Below are 23,961 nucleotides of genomic sequence, written 5' to 3'. Positions count from 1 at the left end.
ATTATATAGAGAACTCATAGGTCAAGGCATTTTACGCTGTGCTATCGAGCAAACGATGGTAATAGGGATGGCAGTGGACTGGGGGACAACAAGGCCCCGTCCCGCCTCGCCCCGTTTAGACCAGGGATGAAGGGCATGAAACGGGGATGGAGGTGGGAATGAAGGTTAAAATCTATCCCCGTGCCGGGATGGACTTACACTTTCCCAGTCTCAATCCCCGCCCTTCTTCCCCCCATCCCGTCCCTAATCCTTTAAGGAATGACTATAGACGGAGGGAAAATGGGGCCTCGCCCCGCCTCATCCCCCGTTTGGACCGGGGATGGAGGACATGAAACGGGGGGAGTGGAGGTTAAAATTCATCCCCGTGCGGGGATGAAGGAGGAGTTGAAGGTTCAGATTTTAAAACGGGGCCGGGGTGGAGCCCTTGTCCCCCACCCCCGCCCCGGTCCACTGCCATCCCTAGGTGGTGGTAGCCATGAGTTTTAAGAGAAAATCTCAAGGCGATTTTTTGAATACGTTTTATGGGTATCCAGGTGGCAATATATGAGAAAAAAATTATTTTTTAAACTTATTTATAGTTAGAGTTAAGAAATTATTTTACTTCTCGAGTCGGTTTAGCAATTCCTTGGACTCAAGCGCCGGTTAAGTATCCGGTTAGCGAAGCCCTGGTTCTGTCGACTCGCTCGCTCTCTCGCGAGAGCCACTCTGTCGGCGGCGATAGGGCGCGAACAGCGATGGTGAAGGCGGAGTCCTTTCCCGGCGGATTCTCACCGGAATCTCTGATGGCGTCCGGCCTCCGCCGCCGAGCGGACGAGCTCAGCCTGGTGGCGCTCCAGTCTGAGATGAAGCGCGACCCGGAGGGCTACGTGGAGGAGCTCCGCCGTCTCTACGGCCGCTTCCACTCCTCCCTCGACCTCTTCCGGCAGACCGCTGCCCTCACCTGCCTCTCCGGCGGGAGCGAGCCGGCCGTCGCCAAGGAGCTCGGCGACCTCTTCATGTTCCTCGCGCACGTCATGCCCTTCTACTCGGACCACCTCGCCGGATTCCCCGGGGAACTGGTGGAGCTGCTCCGGATCAACGCAGCCTCGCTCACGAGCGATCTTCGTCTCCAGATCGCCAAAGCCCTAATGCTTCTCGGCAATCGCGGGGTGAGTTCTTCGTTTCCCTTTTCTCTTCTATTTTTTTTATTTGGGGATTTTACACGATTTTTGTTTTGTTCAAGAAGGAAAAAAAAAGTGATTCGGAGTGTTATTCTCACGTTTCATGCCCAGGATTTGCTTGCTCGATCTTGATTCAATCAATCACTTGTTTGTAGTTTGAAGAGTTCTGCCCAAATTTTATGCTAAACGTAAAGAATTATGGTGTTATGTGCTCTTATTATGTAGTCCTGGAGTTCTTTTAAATCCGATTTATGGCTTACAGTAAGCAAATTAGGGTTTGGTTGGTTGTTGATTTGTGGAAACCCTGGGCTGCACCTCTGTGCTCTGTGAGAGGGCCTATTAGCACCCACTTATGCAGAAAGCCCCTTCCTCCGTGTGTTGTGTGTGTGAGTGGACGTGTGCGTGTCCAAACATTCTTTAGAGCTTTATGGTTTCTTTTGTTTTAACTCTTCCCTTTCTGGATCAGATGGTTGATATTGCAGAAACAGTTTCAGTCTTTATGGAACTTCAAACACTTCGGCATAGTGCTCTGCGTAAGCTTGCTTTCTCACATGTTGTGCATAGCATCCGAAGGATGAACCAGGGACACAGGAAGGATAGCAAGCTCAACCCTCAAGACATCCTCATTAGAATGCTGAAGGTGAGTGTTGTCAACCACTAGCTCTTACTATGGCTTGCACATCTAATGGCATTGTGTTTGAATCTCTTGTTTCCATTTGTGGAACTTGGTTTGTCAGTTCAGCTTGTTAGGAACTCATTGAATTTTGCTGAAGTTAAGGTTCTGTATATGTTTTTCCTTTGATGTGGATATATTGAATCCTGAGTCTAGCATGCATCCTTAGGAAGTATATACTCTAGACTGTCGCATCTTCTGTTGCCTTTTCAACGCATCGAGCTTTTGGATCTGGGCATGTCTAAAAAGGTCTCCAATTGTAGGATGATGATGAGACAAGAGCAAGAAGGTCCCTTCGTGTACTTTGTGATCTTCATCGCCGGAAGGTGTGGTTTGATGACAAGACTGCAAATGCAATTTGTGAAGCATGTTTTCTTCATTCGTCCAGGTATGAACTTTGATAATGCCTCTAAATAATTTGTTGTAAATGTGATCCAAGCTGTCTGGTGCATGACTTGTTAACAAATACAGGGTTATGAGAGATGCTCTGTCCTTCCTTCTTGGTTATGAACGGATGGAGGATTACGATGGTGAAGACTCCAGCAGTGAAGAGGAGAGCACCGCTCAGAAACCTGTAAATGTTCTTAGTAAAGAGTCTGTCTACAAGGTGATTATTTTTGTTGATCATTCTTTTGCACTATTGTCTTTTGTTTGAGATTTGCTGGAAATTCTTTTTTTGAGGGAAAATTTGCAATTGTTTCTGTTCACCTCTCATGCATTAGCTTGTTTTTGCTCAGTATATCAACCAGTAGTTGATTAAATGGGAGATAGCTGCGTCATATATTAAAATGTTCAATTCATTGTCTGTGAGGTTATAGAAATTGCTAGATCTTATACATCTCCTTTCTTGGGATTTAGGCACACCATAAGGGTACAACCACTAGCAAGAAGAAAAAAAAGGCAAAATTGCAGCGTGTTATGCGCAGCTTAAAGAGACAGCAGAAAATTTCATCAGAAAATGCAGGACCCAATACCTATTCTCCCCTTTCTCGGTTGAGGGATGCTCAGGTTTTATCATTTTCTGTCCAGTCATTGCTGTGTGCTCGAAGATTTTCTTTAGATAGGATATATGTTTGACATTTATCACTGATGCTTCTAGTTGCCCACAGGGATTTGCGGAGAAACTATTTTCTCGTCTTCAAACTTGCAATGAACTATTTGAGGTATCTTTTTACAACACACCCATTTTTTGGTATTCTCTGTTTTTTACATCTTCTCTTGCTTGTTTCTGAAGGCTGAAAATGTGCCAGTGAATGTTGATCTTGTGTGAAATGTGAAGTTTGTACCATCTTTTGAGTGGTTTCTGGCTTCATATTTTTACCCATGTGCTATTTGTGATGTGTTATGAATCTATTGTCCATTCCATTTTTGTTGTTTATAATCAGATAAAAGATGTATAGTAGTTACCCTTTGGTTTATAAGTCAGCTACTTTGTGCATAAATTGTTTGAACTTGCGAGATGTGTAGTTTGTGAATGTGATTTCTAATTCTTTGAGTGATAGTATGATAAACTTATTGTAATACTTGGTCATAAGAGTTTCTGTTTGGTAAGTGCTGTGATGAGTGCTGGACAATATCATGTAGCTGCATTGGCTTATGTTATGGGGAGGGATGGGTAAGTGCACTGCCTGATGATTCTGGGGAGGAAGATGGAGGATTGATGTATCATGAGTGCTAGATATATCTGCATCTAGAACACTACCTGATTGTGTTTTGGAACATTGTCCTTGACACGTAGTTTGTAATATTCTTTGACAGTATTGTACTGTCATGATGATTTTTTTCATGAAGGGAAACATTGTCTGAAAATCTTAATGTTATAAAGCACCAAAGAAAACTTCTATAATTTTAGATTTGTTGCAGTAGAAAGTTGCAAAAAGCTAACGTTCTTATTTATTGTGCATGTTGTCCATTGTGGTTTCTTCATCTGTAAGTTAATAAATATCACTTATTGTATTTCATTTCTTCTTGACTTATGCAATTGGTACTATTATACTATATGAGACAGCTTTTAGGAAATTGAGGACTTTCTCTGGTTACGAGCCGTGTCTATAACAGGTTGCCTTGAACTAATGGTATTTTGGCGGAGATATAATCTAGAACTGGTGAACAAGAAAGGTATACTGAAAATGAAGTCATTTGATGGAATTCTGTCAGTTTCGATGACTTGGTTTGGCGATCTTGGGGTGAATAGCCACATAATAAAGCCATTGTCTACTTATAGAAATGGACATGAAACAGAAAATGCTAAGTATAAGGAACACGTAAACTGGGTCAAAGGATCGTCTGTGCATTTTCCACCAAGGGAATAAACAGTAATCATAATGGAGAAGTAATCCAAGAAAGTGGAGCAAATGTGATAGCTAGATTGGCAGAGTAACACTATCTTGGCCAAGGGGGCATGGATGTGAATTCCAGCAGGGGCGTACTTCTGAGTGAGAGAGCTGTGAAGTTTATGATAATTTGTTCTTTTGGAGTGAATGGTGGTAATAATTATAAAAGCACCAACAGCAGTCGAACATCAACAGAATTAACAAGGCAGTTGAACTGGTGGTGCATGTTGATGGTTAATGACATCAATTGTAAGCTTGTCAATGACTTGTCAATTATTTTGATGATAGAAATGATTGAAACAGCACTATTTTTTGCTCAAAGGATTGTATCTTAAGTATACTACTTATACTTATAATGTCTAACTTTTCCTCCTTAAGTTTAATGTTGGCTTTTATCTTTATTTGTGATGATTCTGGGTTTTTTCTTGATATCTCAGGTTAGGATGATGATGTTGAAAGTGATTGCACGAACAATTGGACTTCATTGCTTAGTCCTATTGAACTTCTATCCATATGTTCAAAAATATGCTCAGGTGTGCTTTGAAACTCAGGTGTAAACAAAAATGAACTATTTTCTTCTCAGATTCTTATCCAGCGACCTGTTTGCAGCCTCATCAGAAAGATGTCACCAGTTTACTTGCTGCTGCAGTTCAGGCATGCCACCATATGGTATTATTTGCTGTTGTCTTGTTTCTTTTCCACCCATCCTGGCTTGCTGTCTTAAAGAAAGATGCTGAATATTCTATTTGCTTGAGAATTTATAATTTGATATTTATGGGCTCTGTGACTTGTTTGCCTTGATATTATTAGGTACCTCCTGATGCAGTTGAGTCACTCTTCAGGCAAATAGTAAATCAATTCATACATGACCGTTCTCGACCTGAGGTATTGCGTATTGTCCTTTTTGTTGCAATTTCTTTTGCTGTAGAAGCTTCCTGATTTACTGCATGGTTGTCATGTCAGGCTATTGCTGTTGGACTGAATGTTGTGAAGGAAATTTGTTTGCGAATTCCCCTGGTATGTTTATATCATATTATGTTCTGCCTTAGTAGCATTTGTTGATTTAGAGATTCTTTATGACAAGCTCTTGTGATATAGTGGAATGAAGACATATGTATGATATGTGTTTGAGGTATATCAATGTCAAGAGTGTCAGAGCCTTAGTTTCTTCCAGTAATGCACATGTATGATGATTTCTCTGTCACATGCCATCTGATGACTGACTAGGCTGATCGCTACCAATACTCTAATAATCCTTTCTATGTTAAAGTTGAAAATGAAATAGAATCAGCCTTTTTGTTTCCTTTTCTTTTGTCTATGCCAAGGGAAAAACTGCCCATCACCAACCACACATTAGCAGGCCTCTGGTTGGTAAAATCCTTCAGGTTCCCCTGCCCATTGGGGAATACACCTAACTTCAACCTTGCAGCAAGGGACGCCCCCTGTGGGTTTCGAACCATGGTCATCCCATGTCATGTGACAAACCATGGTTGCCCCTAACAAGGAAGGTGGATATAATGAAATACAACTGCCAAGAACAATGTCACAAAGTGACTACAAGAAGGCACAATCACATAAGCAAAATGTCTCCAATGGACAAGATACAATGTGCCACAAAGGGCAAACACCAAACACACACAAAGGAGAAGAGATAACTTTAAAATAATAAAGAATTTATTGATAAAATGCTTGAAAAAGCCTTAAGGAGAGAAGGGGAGGAGTCCCCTATTTATGCACCTAAAGAGGGCCAAGGGGAGCTCTCCAACGGTCACTTTTGTGGCTGTTGGGGAGAGTCCCAACGACTCTTTAAGGGAGTCCCCTTTACCCCCTTTAAATAATAAAAACAAAAAACAAAAATAAAGCTGTCTTTCTAATTCTGAGAATAAAGTAGCAGATTATGACCTTTTTAAAGGCCTTCAAAAGAAATAAGTTAAATAAATAAAATCTGAAAATAAGATAAGCATAACAAATTGCATATACCTCACCTGCTATATGTGTTGGGTCTCAGTCTAGTCTCCTTTTGGTTTTATGCGGTCAACTTCAATGCTTAAACGAATCAGAACTTTAACAGATGTGGAGTTATGATGTAGATGAATATTTATTAAAGCATCATTACCAAATTTATCTTGTCCTTTATCTGTTTTTTTTATTTGGACCAGTTGATGACAGAAGAATTGCTCCAAGATCTTGTCCTCTACAAAAATTCTCATGAAAAAGCTGTTTCATCAGCTGCTCGTTCATTGATATCTTTATTCAGACAGGTCTGACAACTACTCACTGTTTGTTGATTATTTAGTTGCATTTATTTTTGAGTAGTGCTTAAAGTACAAGCTATGTTCTTGTCATCAGATATGCCCTGCATTCCTTTCTAAGAAAGATCGTGGTCGTCCTTCTGATCCCAAAACTAGACCAAAGGCATTTGGAGAAGTGAAAGTAGCTAGTGATGTGCCTGGTGCTGATTTATTAATAGAGTATCAACAAACATCACAACTTGGTGATGGCAGTGATGTTGATGAAGATGACTGTACTAGCGATAGTGGAAGAAGTAAAAAGTCTGATGATGATGATGATGATGATGATGATGGTTGCATTCAGAGTGAGGAAGATGCGGCTGTCAGTGGAGCTGAGGAAGAAGATGAGGAGGTGGCGGAGGAGGAAGATGACAACCATGATGATGATTATGATGATAGTGATGCCGTTGAAGAAGATGAAGTAGACAAAGAAAATGGTAATCACAGTGAAGCCATTGACGATGATGAATGTAGATCACAAAAGCGGAAGCTACCTGAGCCAGATGCTCAAGTGAATACTACTGAGTCGAGTCTTGGTGCTTTGAAGAGATTGGTATCCATGCAGATGGAAAATACCATGTCAGTATCTTCTGACGGCATTCTATCCAATGAAGAATTTCAGCTGATTAAGAAGTTAAAGGTGTGTTTTCTGGGTGACTGGTTTTTTCTTTTATGCTTTTGGTGTTGTTGTCAGTTATTATTTAGTTTTTTTGTTTTAAATTAAAAGTACAGATTAATTACTGAATGCATCAAAGGCTTAAACTAATTGTGAACCCTAAGTACTTGTATTGTGAATGAGTTCTGTTACTATGTCAAACACTTGATTTGTGCCTTCTTGGTGTTGTAGCCTAGTAGACTCTGGAGGGGACCATAACAGGGCCTAGAACAAGGTCAACAATTGTCGGGCCTGCCTTTTTCCCTCTTTGATTGGCTATACTTTTGTTGCATAAAACAATGTGTAGTGATTTAACTCCTTTGGTTATAAACTAGTTTAGGAGTGTCAGACTCAGAGGCTGCTAAATGCTACCCAGCATCGGAGTCATTATTTGTTTGTTTGTGCTACCTTAGCTGGTTCTATATTCTCTTTTTTTTCCACCAATCAGCCCTATGGAAGATGATGAATGTACAAAATTGTTGTCACCAGAGCCATGGGGTCTCTAAGTGCCCAAAGACTTGTGTGGGTCGGATAGTATCTTTTGAACTGTAAAGACCTCAGCTCTCTGGTTGAAGATCCCAACCTAATGTGATGGTCTTGATCAGATTGATGGAGTCATAGTTTGTTAGAGGTATTAGAATTGCAAGTACAAATGCATGTGAGGTCTATTGCATTGCTTGAATTTAGCAGCCAGGTTTTGTATTTATACAGGTGATATTATGAATACAGAGTATTTTCATGGGTACTGTTATGGATATACCAGTTAACAGTAGGGGTGGCAAAACCTGACACGACCCGCCAACCCGACCTGCAGGCGGGTTCGGGTTTGGAAAAAAACAACCCGTTTAATAAACGGGTCGACCCGCCTAACCCGTTTATTAAACGGGTCGGGTTCGTGTTAGGGGTATGCCAACCCGCCAACCCGGCTGACCCGTTTAATAAACGGGTTAGGCGGGTGGGTCGACCCGCCAACCCGTCTGCCGACCCGCCAACTTGACCCGCGAACCTGAGAACCCGTTTACCCGACCCAACCTATTTATTAAATGGGTTGGCGGGTCGTGTCGGGTTACCCGTTTATTAAACGGGCTGGGCTCGTGTTTGCCACAGCCGACCCGTTTAATAAACGGGTCAGGTTCGGGTTGAGGTATGCTGACCCGCCAACCCGACACGATTGCCACCCCTAGTTAACAGTACTATGCATGATGTTTTACTGCAGGGGGTAATTTGTGTCCTTGTATAATGTCTAGCTGAACTCTTTTCTTTACATCAATCATGCTGCTTTGTTGCTAAAGAAATTCTGCCAGTGTTGTCCATATTAAGGCCCCGCTCTATATGTCCAGGGAATACGGTTCAGTAAATGTGCATCTTGCACCAATGTAAGAGTTCATGCATACACACACATGCAAAAATATACACAAAGCATAATACATGCATACACATTTATGTATATGTCAGGTGGATGTTTACTTTAGAGTATCTGGGAACAATAGTTCAGAATGTTGTACTACTGTATTTATAATAAGTTTAAAGCAGTAAACTCAGATAAAAAGAAAAAATTAGAAGTTTATTGTACTGAAGGAAAAAAAGATAAGATCTACATTCAAGAGAGAACCCTTGGCTCCTAATGACATCTGTGTGAAGGGTGATTCACTCAATACTTTACTTATATCACAACCCTAATCATAATTAATAATAAAATACAAAGCTCATATTCACAACTATGCAACATATAAATCGCATCAAATGCAGAACACTATAGCAAGAAAACAACAGAAAGTTACAGCACTACCACTGAAACCCTAATTTATGTGTCTAATAAACAATTGAAAGATCACCAGTATGAACAAGTGATATGATATGAGGGGTAGAGGGAGTAAGTGGATGGAGAACAATGGAGACATGGAAGGAGGCAATTAAAGTTGTCTGCAAGGTGACCTATGGTTTAGCATGAGATGGAAATGTGTGAATAGGACGGATAAAAGGTTGACTTCTGTAGATGTAAGATGGCATGATGATGACAATATTCACAGCTTGTAGCAACATTAGCAAGCTCACTCTACAATTTTTTGCATTAAAATGTTTTGGCTGAAATACATCCCAGTTTTCTTTGGTAAAGTTCCATTTATTTTGTTTTTTTGCATTTTTGCATTTTCAATAACTATGTGGTTACTCTTTTTGCTGCATAGAATCATGTGATTGTGTATTCTTGATGAATATTTTGACAGATAGCATATGTTGGTAAGGATTCAAGAGGCTTCTTGTTAGTTGTTTCCATATTAGCCTGTAATGTAAGGATTTGGGACAACCAAACGCCTTCAAATTTCACTACCTACTTGATTTTTTCACCTACTGTGCCTCATGTCTTATGCTGCATTGAATTATGGATTTCGTGTACATCTATCTCAATTTTTTGAAGCTTAGTTCTGTATCTAGGCAGTTAAATATTCATTTATTTTTCTGCTCGTGTAATAATTTCTGTATATGCAAGTCATATGAACTTACATTTTAGATCTACTGAATTGTATGTTTTGGCTGTATTATCTGTGATAACTTTGTAATGCAGGCAGAAAAGGAAGCAAAGTCAGCATTGGCAGCACATGGTTTATCAAGAGGTCGATCAGACCTGAGAATAGTAACAAAGATCCCCGATGCTGAACACCTTCGTGAGAGACGTGTTGACCCTGCCAAACTTGAGGTAATGTTTTTGTGCGTAGATGTGGCATTTCAGGCATTTAGTGTAGCTTTGACAAATTAACAATACATTTACAGGTGAACATTAAAAGAAGACTGACTAAAGAGGAGAGGCTGGCAGCAGTGAAAGCAGGAAGAGAGGAGAGAGGGAAGTACCAAGCACGGACTGCTGTGAAACAGAAAAAGGTCCTTCTATGAACTTTGTTAATTTGATATGATCAATGCTCTATAAACATGTCTAGGATGTGATCTATATCTGGTAAAATGTAGGAGCTCACTATTTTCTTGGCAAAGCAGTAATCTCAAAGCTCACACATATAGAGCATTAATGATTTTCCATCATTTTTTTTCCTGGCCTAAATCGTGTACTATTGTACTTCTTTAAACACCCGATTTGGTGGTCTTTCAATATATGTTTGCAGATGTCTTTGTGATCTAAGGGGATTTTCATATATCCGACTAAAAGAGTCATATATCTTAAGACTTTTTACGCTTTCATGCTCATCGCTGCAATTTGTTTTCATTCAATTTCACCCATCCTTTCTGTTATCATTTGCAGACTGGAGGATTAAGCAACAGGCAGAAGGAGCACAAGAAGGCAATGCCCCTAGCAGCAAAGAGAGCCAAGGTTGCACGTTCAAGGGAAGCGAAGAAGAAGCAGCATAGGCAATCTGGCAAGCAGTTCAGAGGGAGGAAAGCTTGGAAGTGATATTGACCTCAGCCTTCGGTTTATCAAGGGCATCAAACTTTTTGCACAATCAGATTCAGTTTGAAAGCCTCAAAGCAGCAGGAGCAGAAAAGAGCTATGATCCTAGCTGCAGAAAGAGTGCAGGTTATACATTCGCAGCAAACAAGTATCTGGTAGAGCTTGGGATGGATCTCGAGCTACTACACCTTTTTTGTTTCAAACGCCCAACAGTTTTGTTTTTATTTTATTAAAGACCAGCCATAAAAAGTTTTGAGTTTTTGTCGACAGTGCATCTGGTTGATATTTTCATCCCTTAGTCCGAGAAGCAGTGGGCAATTTTAAATTATGACGTAGTTTTCTCCATTGGTGATCAAGTTATGGAGTTTTTTAAGTGTATCGGTATTAGTTTTTGCTTTAATGTTATTCTTTGAGCTTGACTTCATCATTTTTTTGTTCATATCTAAGGTTAGAATGTGCTTGTTCTTTTGATGCTTTGGTTCTATATGATGAGTGGAGATTCTAAAATAGTTGCCTAAGTTACAGGTTCTGTTGCAAATATGTTTGTGAACAAGGTGATGCAAACCCGATCTGTGATGGTTGATGATCAACTCCACCAAATACTGGCGTTCATGTGTAACACAGTTGTTGGCATAGGTGAGCACCTTTTTTTTTCTTTTGGATAATCGAAGGGGAAAACCCTCTCATCACCGACAGCACCGTGGCTGGCTTCCGGTTGGTAAAACCCTTGACGTCCCCATTGCCCACCGCCATGGGTTTTGAACTCGTGAAGAAGTTTCATCAACTTGACATTCACAAGTCACCTCTACCAGATGAGCCGAGCCCTTGTCGTCTTGACTAATCACCATTTTGCTTTTAAACAACAATGACTAATACGTTTCTTAATTAACCCCCATCTCTCTTTAACCCAGCAATAACATACGGATGTGGGCGTTTGTGGCCCACAAAGAGTGTTTATACAAGGGTGTGTGCACCTTTACCACCTTTAGTTTAGCCAATAATGTCAATGATTCACCTCTCCGGTTGTCTGGCAGGAACAGTTAGTGCACGTCACCTTTTTGTTGGGACGTTGCAGGTTCAAAACCCAATACTGCATAGTTGTAAAACTGGTAGGGGTCTGCCTAACCCCAGCTTGCCTTTAAAAAAAAAAACAATGTCAATGATTCCATATGTCTCCTGCACTGTCTATCGTGGTCCTCCAATGTCTGGTTCTTATGTGTAACGTTATCAGATTTCTAGAACGTTCCTATCTTCATATGAATATTTTCTTAATAATTTATATATGCTGATATTTTCTCGAGATTTGTTTTAAAGCAAACTTTTCAGTTAATTGCAAAATAATTTCCTTTTTCCATAAATTTCCAACACCATAACTAAGGTATTGTGGCATTTCTATAAAAGCAGATATCACCAACATTGGGATTTTTCATCATATCTTCAGAAGATTGTGATTCTTTAAAAAAAATTGTTGTCACAATATCGCATTTTTTTTATTTAAAAGAACAAAAGGTTCTTATTTATCGAGATATTTTCGTCGCCAAGATTTTCCTCAGAACGGAATTCTGTCGTGGGGCATTCATGCCAAGTCCCGACCCGGTTTGCATTAAGACCTGTCTAGGGATGTAAACAATTCGGATTCAGATCGGATGTGGCCAACACCATATTCGATTAATAGGATGTTGGCTCGACGGATTCGGATTAAGACAGTGAAATACTCATGCCAGATCTGCTTTTTTACATGTAAGCCGATTCAGAATATCCATTAAATTTGGATATTTGTCGGAAGCAAAAAATCAAAACCATATTAGCATATGGTTTCGGCTTACCGAATGCAACTAAACGGAATCGAATTCCGTCGGATATCGGATAAAATCTGATCCATCAACATCCCCAGATCAGTCTTCCGTCTTAAACAAAATGGACAAGCCCATTTTCATAATTTCGCACTAGCCATCGAAGCCTCCACCCATCTTCCCCCGATCGCGGTTTTAGGACGCCGGCCGTCCCCACTCTCTCTCTCTTGCAGAGATGGCGGTGTCGTCGTCCTCGTCGCCATCTCCGTTGTCGTCTCCCGATCGGAAGCGCCGCCGAAGCGGCAGAGATAAAGAGCCTTCCAAGACGCGCAGGAAGTACAGGCACAGGGCGAAGCGGAGCCGCAGGCACGACCCTTCCTCCTCTTCTTCCTATTCTTCTGCCTCCTCTTCTGATACGGATTACAGGTGCTCCTCTCTCGAATTAAGGTTTTATTGTTTTCTTTTTCCTTTCCGTTGCCTTCAAGAATCTCGTTCTTTCTTTTACTGATCGTCTTTGTCGATTCGTTTGTGTTCTTCGTGGACTTATCTGTGCGCGGGGAAGGCGAATAATCGATAATCTAATGCGTTAGATTTTGCCCTCTCTCTCTGAATGGTTGATCCGCGGTGGAAGAAAAGAGAAAAAGAGCGGTTTTTGTTGATCCTTTTCAGTCGTTGTGAGGGGTTATATGGCAAGAGATTGATAGAGATGTACGTGATGGATATTGGGATTTTCGTGTGTCGGTTATGCGTTAAGTACTATGTGCGCAGTAAATCGATAGCGGTCCTAGAAGGAATTTTGGGTAAATTTTGATTGGGGGGTGGGGGATGAGGTTATAGAGAGATGGGAAGGGTTTATGTGATTTTATGAGAAAATGTGGACTTGGTGATATAGACATTGCTCAGCTGATGGTTCGAGTTGGATGGTTGCGTTTGGTTTCCGATGAATACGTTTGTTGCGTAATTCAAATGATGAGCGGAAACCGTGTAGTTACAGAATTGTTGGAACAAATTTGGAGGTGCAAGATTGTGGGCAAAAGAAAAATGCTTGAGATTCTCAAATTGATATTTGGCTGCAATGGACAATGATCCCCTTACCCATGACCATTTTTAGGATATAGTAGTTAAGATGACTTCAAAGAGAAGTTTCCCCTTGTTGCATTTAAACTTATGTTGAATCATCCGATACTGTGGTTAAACATCAGAAAGCTGGAAAGTGAGAGATGTAATCTTGATTTTTTTGTTTGGATTTCTTACTATTTCTTGTTGGAAAAGTCGGTTACTGCCTTCTTCAAAAAGATAAAGTAGTCCATTTTCTGGTTTTACTTGTTCGATAGGAGTTGTAATACATTATGTGGTGAACATAGTAGATTTTGGTTAACAGAAACAGTTTTTTTATTTTTCTGTTTAGTTAATTTTCAAATTTCAATTGTATTAATGAAATTTAAATTTCTATCTGGCTGCTTTAGTAATTGAAACGTCAACAGTTATGAATTGTCTACGTCAGAGGTAATTTGTTCCTGTTGAGGAATTTGAAAATCTTTTTTTTAGTAATTGAAACGTCAACGGTTATGAATTGTCTAAGACAGGTAATTTGTTCCTGTTGAGGAATTTGTAATTCTTTTTTTTAGTAAGTGAACCATGAATGATTATTCATTGTCTAAAAAATGAGATTCTAGATCTCGTAGGATGCTCAAAATTTTCTTTCACGACTTGTTAAGAATGTCAATGGTTGTAGACTTGTAGTTTAGGTCAGATACATGCCTGACAAGGAACTCGTTTGGGTGTATTCTGTAAGCCTATGAAACTATCCGAACTTGGTTAAACTATTTTACACGTAAGGTTAGAACTGACAATGATATGGAGTGAATTCTAAGGGTCCAGGTTTGTATCAACTAGGTTGGAAAGTTCATTCCAGATCCTAATTTCAGTTAAACTTAGTCTATGGATTTGCACCAGCAGGGACAACTGCTAATCCAAAAACATTCCTGTCCCTTTTGTGCTGTATATTGGACCCTATGAAGAACTTTATTTCTAACCCTAAGTTGTTATTCTTTATTTTTTGTAGAAAAGTAACTAAATCCTTTAGTTTTGCTAGAATGTCATGTCAGCGCTGGTGCTTCATGACCTAATGTCAATTTGACTAACCTAATCCACTTCAAAAAAATTGTCTCGTCTTGATTTTTTTTGCTTCAAGTTATCTTTAGCAGCATTTCTCTGTTGGATGTTGTGAAGTATAATCCATGAATTGGATCCTAATGCATATACATACAAATGGTCTAATGGGTTTAAGAATTTCCAGGCACATTTGGTGCATTTCATTTCTGAACAGGACGGTTTTCAAGTAGTGATCAATCGATTATGTATTTTGTTTTCTCTTCCTTTATTTATTATGCTCCCTATGATTGAGGTTGGTGTCAGACTATGTTACACAGACTCTTCTAACAGAGCACCGCACTCGCACCCAGGCGGGTGCGACACTTGGACACAACTTCCTTTGTGTTAGGTGAAGTCAACCACACTGAGGTCCATTTCTATCCAAAAGTAGATTCAGTTAACCCTAATCAAGTTCATCTTTATCTATATTATATATATAAATAGATAAATGCACACACATACACAGTGTTAACTTAAAACTGTTTAAAATTATATATATATCACATGGGTGCGGGTACGGGTGCGACACGTGTGCGGAGCAATTTCAAAAATTTTGGACACGGGGACACGGCTATATATATATGTATATATATATATATATTTTAAAATATATATATATATATATATATATATATATATATATATATATATATAACAATAATAAGACTCGGTCAAAGTTGTGCCCATTAGGGGACACGGCTATATATATATATAATATATAAAAAGTTTGATTTTTTTTATAGTTTTTATGTCTTTTGCCCTAAAAATGGACAAAAGTAGTCTCGGTCAAAGTTGACCGAGTCTAAAATATGGTCAGACTCGGCCCTGGTGCGTTGACTGAGTCCAACACTTGGTTGATCGTGTCCGAAGCCGCACTCGTGTTGGGGAGTGTCGATGTGGGTGCGTCGACCTTATAGCTCAGTCCGTGTGACTTTATATATATATATATATATATCCCTGCACCCCGAACCCAAGTTTTTTTAAAGTGCCGCATCCGCACCCATACATCCACCCGCACCCGCACCCGCACCCGCACCCGCACCTATGTGACATAGGTGTCAGAGTTTGACCTGTGATCTACATGAACATTTTATGCAAGACAACAATTTTTTGGGAGCAGTGTCTCTCCAAGGTATAATTTAGTGTTGCTTGATTGTAAGTCAATTTTGGAGGATGGAATCATTGCACACTTAGGCCTATATGTCAAACTTGGTCTCTATGTCCTGTCTATTGTAAACCAATGCAGCATTACCTTGCCCTGACTGTTATATCCAGCTGCTTTTCTCACTTTGGCCAATTGCCATAGTAGTACGTATATTCTTTTCGGCCATCAAAGCCATAAGTTTTAAGGCTATCGATTATAAGCCATTTGCATTTTAAGTATTTCTGATGTTTGCATAGGCAACAGGTTGAACTATGCATTGCTGGCCTTCCTTTTGACGTATGTCACTTTCTTGATCAATTAACATTGAGTGTTTGTACTTGCAGATTGTCAATTTTATGTTGATCAAGGTCCATGATGGCCTGATGAGGCCTGCTGGACTATCAAGGCCAGACCTGGGCTGTTAATAACCATTGCCTAGTCTCACCCCGTCTGCCAACTTTTGCTCCTTGCCTGTGAAAATGAAATGTAGGCTAGACCTTGATTCCTAATTGTACCAGTGCAGAGTACACATAATTTAATTTGGATAACGGTCATCTTTGCACCCTGCAACCCATGGTCCTACAGAATACTAGTTTAAACTTTAACAGTAGATACACTTCAATTGCTAATGTATCTTATTAATGTGAGGTTCTCCATGTCATTCAAGAGGATAGAAAGTAAAATATATGCCACCTGAGTAGCATCTCACCCTTGACTTGTGATCCCACCATACATCTTAGCGCTATATGTGATATAGAAACTAACATCTCTATTCCCTCCACAAGTTGCAAGCACCTTTTAGGTCAGGTTAAGTGCTGCTCCTGTATTTACCAAAGTTGCATGGGCTGGAAGAGTGACCTTGTTTTCTTGGTTCAAGTGCCAGTCTTGCACTGTCTTTATCTGGCCTGAATTTAGCTGATGATCTCTTCCAATTTGAAGCGTTCTACCCATCATTAGTGGACAACCGTGAGAACTTAGGCAAGGAACTTATTTAAAATTTTAGCTTATGTTAATTGATTGTCCATCAAAACCTAGTACTCAAGAGTAAAATTCTAGGATGTTTTATTCTGTTCTACATCCCAACTTGTGCTTAATCTTCAATTCCATGTTTTATGTCTTGTAGCATTCCAATTTTGTTGGATGTCTTTGGAGAGATCTGTTAAAATGTACCTATTATATATATATATATATATATATATATATATATATATATATATATATATATATATATATATATATATTCTGTTTATTACATCAATACCCGATAGGGGTATTTTTGTAATTTCACAGTTGTTTTAGAAAACAACTATTTTTTCTTTTTTGATCAAATGTAATTTTTATTTTTTATTTTTTCATTTCTTTTTTTATTATTTTTGAGGACCAAAAGGGGCTCCAACATAGAAGTCGTTGGAGCCCCCAACGGTCACAAATGTGACCGTTGGGGGCTCCCAACGACTCTATGGGAGCCCCCTTTTGGCTCTCCTTTTGAGGCCCTTTGGCCCTCCTTTTTCCTCCTCCTTCTCTTGTATAAATAGGGGTGATCCCCTTGTGTATTTTCATCTTGGAGAGCTCCTCTCTCTTCTCAATAAGAGGCTTTGTATATTGTTGCCTTCTTAAAGGCTTGTGCTTGTATTGTCCCTTCGTGGACTTGTGATATTTTCTCTTTTATTCATTGTTGTATGTGCTTGTATGCACTCTTTATATTTCCGCAATATCTCATTACATGGTATCAAAGCCACTCGATTCTTGAAGGAAAGGTGTGGTTCGTGTATCTCTTATTTTGGTGGACATCTTCTCACTTCTTGGCAACATCATGGAGACAAAGATTGATCTTTCTTTTAAACTCAATGGAAAGAACTATATGATGTGGGCATCGGCAATGGAGAATAATCTCAAAGGGAAGAAGCTTTGGGGTTATGTCATGGGGACCGTTCCGGAACCTAAGCTTATGCTCACAAAAATGGAAGAAGATCAAGAAAAAGCTCTTGAGGGAGATGCTCGTCTCAAGGCCATTGAAAATCATCAAAAGGAAGTAGAAGATTGGGAAAGCAATCACGCAAAAATCCTTGCGTGGTTTATGAACAATGTGGAGCTTAAGGTATGTGCTAATATAGCTAAATTTCGTCGAGCCAATGAGGCTTGGTCCTTTATGAGGGGTATGTATACCCAAAAGGATCTTGCAAGAGCATACTTCTTGCAAGAAAAAGTTAGAACCACCAAGCAAGGTGATTCTAGCATTCAAGACTACTATAGTGCCCTTAACCCACTATGGGATGAATTGGCTCTTTTAGAGCCAAAGTGGGTTTCTATGGAAGATGTTGATTTAAGACAAAAACAAATGGAACAAGAGCGATTGTTTCAATTTCTTTTTGGGCTACGCCCCGAATTTGAGCAAGTGAGATCCTCACTTCTCCATAGATCTATTTTTCCTCCTATTGAGGATGCTATTGCCGAAATCACTAAAGAGGAGACAAGGCTTGGCATGAGTAAGCATGTTGATGAAGTCCTTGCCGTATCCAAACCGGGTAACAATGTTAGAACCTATAAGCCTCCTCATTTTGGGAAACAAGGGAACTACAATGGAGGAAGAAAAATGATTGTTTGTCATTATTGCAATGAGCCGGGTCACATTAGACCTGTTTGTCCAAAGCTTATGGGAGCCTTCAAGCCTAAAGTAACCTCTCTTGAAGAAACCACCTCCAAAGAAGATGAAGGCAAAAACAATGACATTAAAGAAACTCTTGGACAAATATCTATGGCTCTCCAACAAATGCTTAAAGTTTCTTCCTCCACATCGGGTGCGGCCATTGCTTCGACATCATCACCCGGTACGTATTCTTGGATCCTTGATTCCGGAGCTTCTTTTCATATGACCCCTCATGAGAATGCACTTAGTGATGTTTGCATCAATTCAAAGGACTCTTGTGTCTCAACGGCCGATGGAACTTTTTTGAAAATTTCAAGTATTGGCTCTTTTAAAGATTCTCAAAATTTTTGTGTTCCAAAAGTAAGAGTTGTTCCCAAATTAAATTTAAACCTTTTTTCGGTTTCTCAAATTGCCGACCATGGATGTGAAATATCTTTCTCATCTAATGGTTGCTTTGTGCAGGATCTCCGGTCCGGGAAGCGGATTGGGCAAGGCCATAGAAAGGGAGACCTCTATTATATGGATCATCTTGATCTCCCTACAAACTTTTTTTGTTCTTATGTCTAAGAAAAAAATATGGAAACTTGGCATAAAAGACTTGGTCATCCAAGTTATTCCAAAATGTATCTTTTTCCTTTTGGAAACAAATTTTGTAAGGAAAAATAAATTAATTGCAAAGATTGCATTTTTTGGAAAAATGAAGTCTATTCCTTTTCCAACTAGATCTTTTTTCTCATCAAGGCCTTTTGAATTGGTGCATTCAGATGTTTAGGGTCCTTCTCCAGTTATGTCTAAAGGGGGTTATTCATATTATGTTACGTTTGTTGATGACTTTACTCGGTATGTTTGGATTTATTTCCTTAGTCATAAGTCGGAAGTATTTACTTTCTTTAAAGATTTTCATAAAAAGGTTCAAAATCAATTTCAAAGTAACATATCTATTTTAAGATCCGATTCCGGTGGTGAATACTTATCTCACGAATTCCAAAACTATTTAAACCAAAATGGCATTTGTCATCAAAAGTCATGTCCTAGGACTCCTCAACAAAATGACTTAGCGGAAAGGAAACATAGGCACATTATAGAAACCGCTAGAACATTGCTTGTGTCTAGAAATATTCCAAAAAATTTTTGGGCGGAAGCCGTTCTTACCTCAACCTATCTAATCAATAGAATGCCCTCTTCTAAGTTAAAAAATGCTTCTCCCTATGAGAAACTTTTTAAGTTTTCACCCGATTTTAATCGACTTCGTATTTTTGGTTGCAAATGTTTTGTCCTACTACATAAAAGGGATAAGTTATCTCCCAAAGCAATTGAATGTGTATTTTTTGGATATGGTGAAAATAAAAAAGGGTATAGATGTTATGATTTTAAGAATGATAAACTATATGTTTCAAAAGATGTAACATTTCTCGAAGAAGAAAACGGTTTTGATAAAATAGAAGAGACAAATGAAATTGATTATGTATTCTTATATGATCTTATTGATGACATACAAGAAGATTCTCTTGAAAACATAGATGACACTCACGAGGTATCCCCTCTTGACATAACACTCTCAAATGATAATAATTCAAATACAAATGTTCATGATAGCAATGCCAATATAAATGTTTACTCAAGAAGAAATCAAGAAAAACCTATTAGTGCCCTCGAAAAATACTCTCAAATTTCCGAATCCATTGAGGAACCACAAGTTAGGCATTCTTCTAGAATATCAATACCCCCAAATAGGTTAGTCTCCTATGACTCTTTAACTCCCAACTATCGGGCATGTTTGATAACTCTACACTCTTATTTTGAACCAACCCACTATAATCAAGCTAAATCTATACCTCATTGGGTTGAAGTAATGCAAGTTGAACTAAATGCTTTAAAAAGGGCCAATACTTGGGAAGTAGTTGATCTACCCTCACACAAAAAACCTATTGGTTGTCGTTGGGTCTTCAAAGTTAAAACTAAAAGCGATGGCTCTTTGGAACGATATAAAGCAAGATTGGTTGCTAAGGGATACTCCCAAGAATATGGTATTGATTACGAAGAAACATTCGCCCCCGTAGCTCGTATGACAAGTGTCAGAACCTTAATAGCTGTCGCATCAACCAAAAAATGGCCTATTTATCAACTTGACGTAAAAAATGCTTTTTTAAATGAAAGTTTAAGTGAAGAAGTTTATATGGATCCACCGCCCGGAATAAATATTAAGCAAGGTCAAACACTTCGGCTTTTAAAGGCATTATATGGTCTTAAACAAGCTCCTAAGGCTTGGTATGATCGTTTTAGTGATATCATGATAAAATTAGGATTTCATTCTTGTTATACTGACACTGCTCTTTTTGTTAAAAATGCAGGTTCTAGTATCGTAATTTTGTTGCTTTATGTTGATGATATGATTATCACTGGAAATGATCAAAGTAGTATTATTAATGTTAAAAATATGTTAAAAGATAATTTTGATATGTCTGATTTAGGTTTTCTCAGATATTTTCTTGGAATTGAGGTTGCATATTCTCCTAGAGGATATATTTTGTCACAGATGAAGCTTGCTGCAGATATATGTTCTAAGTCTGGGATTTCTGATGATAAGAAGGTAGAGACTCCCGAGGTTATTAATGCCAAGTTACGGTTAGAGGATGGGGTTCTTCTGGAAGATCCTACACCGTACCGACAACTCATTGGGTCTCTTACATATTTAACCATCACCAGACCAGATATCACTCATGCGGTTCACTCAGTCAGTCAATTTCAGCATGCTCCTACAACCGTGCATATGAGTGCGGTTCTCCGAATCATTCGCTACATTCGGAATACCATCAATAAAGGGCTATTTCTATCCTCCTCTTCCCCTTTGAATCTTCTTGCTTATACTGATGCAGATTGGTGAGGTAATCCCAATGATCGAGTCTCAACTACTGGTTTTTGTGTCTTTTTAGGGGACTCATTGATTGTCTGGCGATGCAAGAAGCAGCAGAAAGTTTCACTATCATCCACTGAAGCTGAGTACCGGGCAATGGCAACCACAACAATGGAACTTGTATGGCTTCGCAGTTTGCTTAAAGATATGGGAGTTGATATTACTGAAGCCTCCAAGCTGTGTTGCGACAATAAGAGTGCCATCTATATTGCAAGCAATCATACTTTTCATGAACGTACGAAGCATATCGAAATGGATTGCCACTATGTTCGTGACGAATTTTTACGAGGAACTATTGCTCTGCCATATGTCACTTCAAAATATCAGTTGGCAGACTTCTTCACTAAAGCTCTTCCGGCTCCTCGGTTCATGTTTCTTCTCGGCAAACTTTCCGTCCTTCCCCCGTAAAGTTTGAGGGGGGTGTTAAAATGTACCTATTATATATATATATATATATATATATATATATATATATATATATATATATATATATATATATATTCTGTTTATTACATCAATACCCGATAGGGGTATTTTTGTAATTTCACAGTTGTTTTAGAAAACAACTATTTTTTCTTTTTTGATCAAATGTAATTTTTATTTTTTATTTTTTCATTTCTTTTTTTATTATTTTTGAGGACCAAAAGGGGCTCCAACATAGAAGTCGTTGGAGCCCCCAACGGTCACAAATGTGACCGTTGGGGGCTCCCAACGACTCTATGGGAGCCCCCTTTTGGCTCTCCTTTTGAGGCCCTTTGGCCCTCCTTTTTCCTCCTCCTTCTCTTGTATAAATAGGGGTGATCCCCTTGTGTATTTTCATCTTGGAGAGCTCCTCTCTCTTTTCAATAAGAGGCTTTGTATATTGTTGCCTTCTTAAAGGCTTGTGCTTGTATTGTCCCTTCGTGGACTTGTGATATTTTCTCTTTTATTCATTGTTGTATGTGCTTGTATGCACTCTTTATATTTCCGCAATATCTCATTACAAGATCATGCTACATTTTATATGCTAGTGAAACTTAGTTTTTTTTTCTCCAAGTCTCTGGATCTTGCTTTTGTCCAACAAGTCCTGTTATATTCACTGAAATACAATGCTGTGGGGACACGAGCATATTTTTAACTGGCTGTACTTTTATGATAACTGTAGTGGAAGCTCATCAGATGGTGAAGATGAGATGTCTGATCGTCCAAAGAAACACAAGTCTAGTAGCCGATCTAAGAAGGTGCTGTCTTGTTGTCCTCTTCTGAAAATCATATTTATTCTGCAGATTCTATCTCTAATTCCTCTGTATAGATCAAGGACAAGGAGAGAAGTAAGAGGCATCGGCACAAGCATTCTAAACAGAAGTCAAAGGATGTAAGCTTTTATGCATTTCAAAAACTTTTATGCAGTGCAAGGGTTTTTCCATCCGCTATGATGCATGATAGAAAATTTTTGGTGTCTAAGCATTCTGTTGTATTAAATGGTTTTGGATCAATATCCAGATTTCTTCAATCAGTCCCTTCTTCCAGAAAGGCATGATGATTTTCCTCATAATCTATTAGCCATACTTTGGTCAAGCAGAAGCAGGCTTGTTGAAATCTAGTGTTTTAAGGAAGCTCCGAATATTGGAGTTGTCAGAGTTGTCGTGGACCAAAGTGATCTTCCTGCTTCTGGATTTTGACCCTACCTAATAGGCATTCATTTCTGATTTTGCATATATGACCCTGTAATTATTATTCATACAGCTGTAGCTCTATCATGTAATGGTGCTTATATATTTTGCTACCTCCATTTGGGTTGGCTCTTTGAAATTGGAGCTGTGGTCTGCATCCTGGTAAATTTGTCGCTGGATTGGCTGGCTGGCTATTGTTTTTTGCTTGGGCTTTTCTGGGCAATGGGAGCATTATATAGAAACCACAGGATGAGAGGCGCAGCAGTCCTGTTCAGCTCTCAAAGGTTTTCCTACATACTTATCCCTGTGAATTCCATCAAATCACTTTCGGAAATTTTTGCAATTCTATTGCTAGCACTTGAAAAATACCACTAAAATTGTGTTCTTGTTGCTTTGATTCAGTTCCTAGGGCGTGACAAAGATGATGGTGTTCGCCGAAGTGCTGTATCTGGTAAAAAGGTAATGTGGTCTCTACTTTTCCGCTTCTAATGCATTTCATATGGCAAGATTTTCTGTTGTGTAGATTTCATTGTCAATAATGAGACTGAATTTTAGTTCCACGTTAGATTCTATTGAAGCTGGAGAAAACCAAAGAGGACAAAGAAGCAGAGAGCAAGCGCAATGAATTGCTGAAGTTTTTGAACGCTAGCTACGATTAATGTGAGAAACTGATGGCTTTTTCCATCTGCTGTACAAGTTTTACCATTTTGGGTTAGCTGCAAACGGTGTCATGCCGGACAATATTGTTGATGATGAAACTTTTATCTTTTATTTTTCTTTTGGTATTCGCTTTTGTGTGTTTCTTTAGAACCTGTGTAAAATGTTGTGTATGTGATTATTATATATGAATCTACTTTGTCTTGCATGCTCCTTTCCTTATCTGCAAGTTGACTATGTTTCAGTTTGCTCTGATATTTGAAATGCTAATTCGGGCGTAAATGAACAGCATTATAATATAATTATATCCGTATTCCAGCTTTTTTGAAAAGTTTTTATCTTAAATATAACTTTTCATGTTTTGAATGTTTCTCTCAACGAATGAGTTTTCTTGCAGGCACAGGTTTTTTTGTTTCTCAAAGATTTATTTATTGGAAAAAAGATGTTTTTTAAACGGAAGCTTGGCCAATCTAACAACGTTAGACTGCTTG

The 23,961-nt window shown here is 39.0% G+C and overlaps 2 protein-coding genes across 3 annotated transcripts; both read left to right on the top strand.

Annotated features, from left to right (window-relative positions):
- The first annotated feature begins 612 nt into the window (after positions 1–612).
- Positions 613–10,936, top strand: LOC149839067 (ARM repeat superfamily protein). Its single transcript, XM_090002251.1, has 15 exons — positions 613–1,148; positions 1,627–1,800; positions 2,097–2,221; positions 2,305–2,440; positions 2,692–2,841; positions 2,943–2,996; positions 4,604–4,699; positions 4,776–4,835; positions 4,977–5,051; positions 5,130–5,183; positions 6,326–6,427; positions 6,516–7,097; positions 9,676–9,807; positions 9,882–9,989; positions 10,363–10,936. The coding sequence occupies exons 1-15, from the start codon at positions 735–737 to the stop codon at positions 10,510–10,512; spliced, it is 2,412 nt and encodes an 803-aa protein (XP_089858377.1). The 5' UTR covers positions 613–734; the 3' UTR covers positions 10,513–10,936.
- A 1,534-nt stretch (positions 10,937–12,470) lies between these two features.
- On the top strand, positions 12,471–23,683 carry LOC149839066 (uncharacterized). Of its 2 annotated transcripts, none has more exons than XM_090002249.1 (6): positions 12,471–12,728; positions 22,306–22,381; positions 22,453–22,515; positions 23,053–23,097; positions 23,216–23,272; positions 23,369–23,683. In XM_090002249.1, the coding sequence occupies exons 1-6, from the start codon at positions 12,538–12,540 to the stop codon at positions 23,387–23,389; spliced, it is 453 nt and encodes a 150-aa protein (XP_089858375.1). In that variant the 5' UTR covers positions 12,471–12,537; the 3' UTR covers positions 23,390–23,683. The 2 variants fall into 2 exon arrangements, with proteins under 2 accessions (XP_089858375.1, XP_089858374.1); XM_090002248.1 differs by having other exon boundaries at positions 12,510–12,728; positions 23,380–23,683.
- The last annotated feature ends 278 nt before the right edge of the window (positions 23,684–23,961 follow it).

The sequence above is a fragment of the Nuphar pumila genome, chromosome 4 (assembly GCF_984573655.1).
Source record: "Nuphar pumila chromosome 4, dmNupPumi1.hap1.1, whole genome shotgun sequence".
In the NCBI taxonomy this organism is placed as follows: domain Eukaryota; kingdom Viridiplantae; phylum Streptophyta; class Magnoliopsida; order Nymphaeales; family Nymphaeaceae; genus Nuphar; species Nuphar pumila.
The sequence above is the reverse complement of the archived record's forward strand: the minus strand, read 5'-3'. Positions and strand labels throughout refer to the sequence as shown.

Excerpts from the sequence above, each read along its gene's own strand:
- LOC149839067 (XM_090002251.1), top strand. The coding sequence starts at position 735 with ATGGTGAAGGCGGAGTCCTTTCCCGGCGGATTCTCACCGGAATCTCTG. Across the intron at positions 2,997-4,603 it reads CTTGCAATGAACTATTTGAG|GTTAGGATGATGATGTTGAA; the intron begins GTATCTTTTTAC and ends TTGATATCTCAG. Across the intron at positions 6,428-6,515 it reads TGATATCTTTATTCAGACAG|ATATGCCCTGCATTCCTTTC; the intron begins GTCTGACAACTA and ends TCTTGTCATCAG.
- LOC149839066 (XM_090002248.1), top strand. The coding sequence starts at position 12,538 with ATGGCGGTGTCGTCGTCCTCGTCGCCATCTCCGTTGTCGTCTCCCGAT. Across the intron at positions 22,516-23,052 it reads CTAAACAGAAGTCAAAGGAT|AAACCACAGGATGAGAGGCG; the intron begins GTAAGCTTTTAT and ends AGCATTATATAG. Across the intron at positions 23,098-23,215 it reads GTCCTGTTCAGCTCTCAAAG|TTCCTAGGGCGTGACAAAGA; the intron begins GTTTTCCTACAT and ends GCTTTGATTCAG.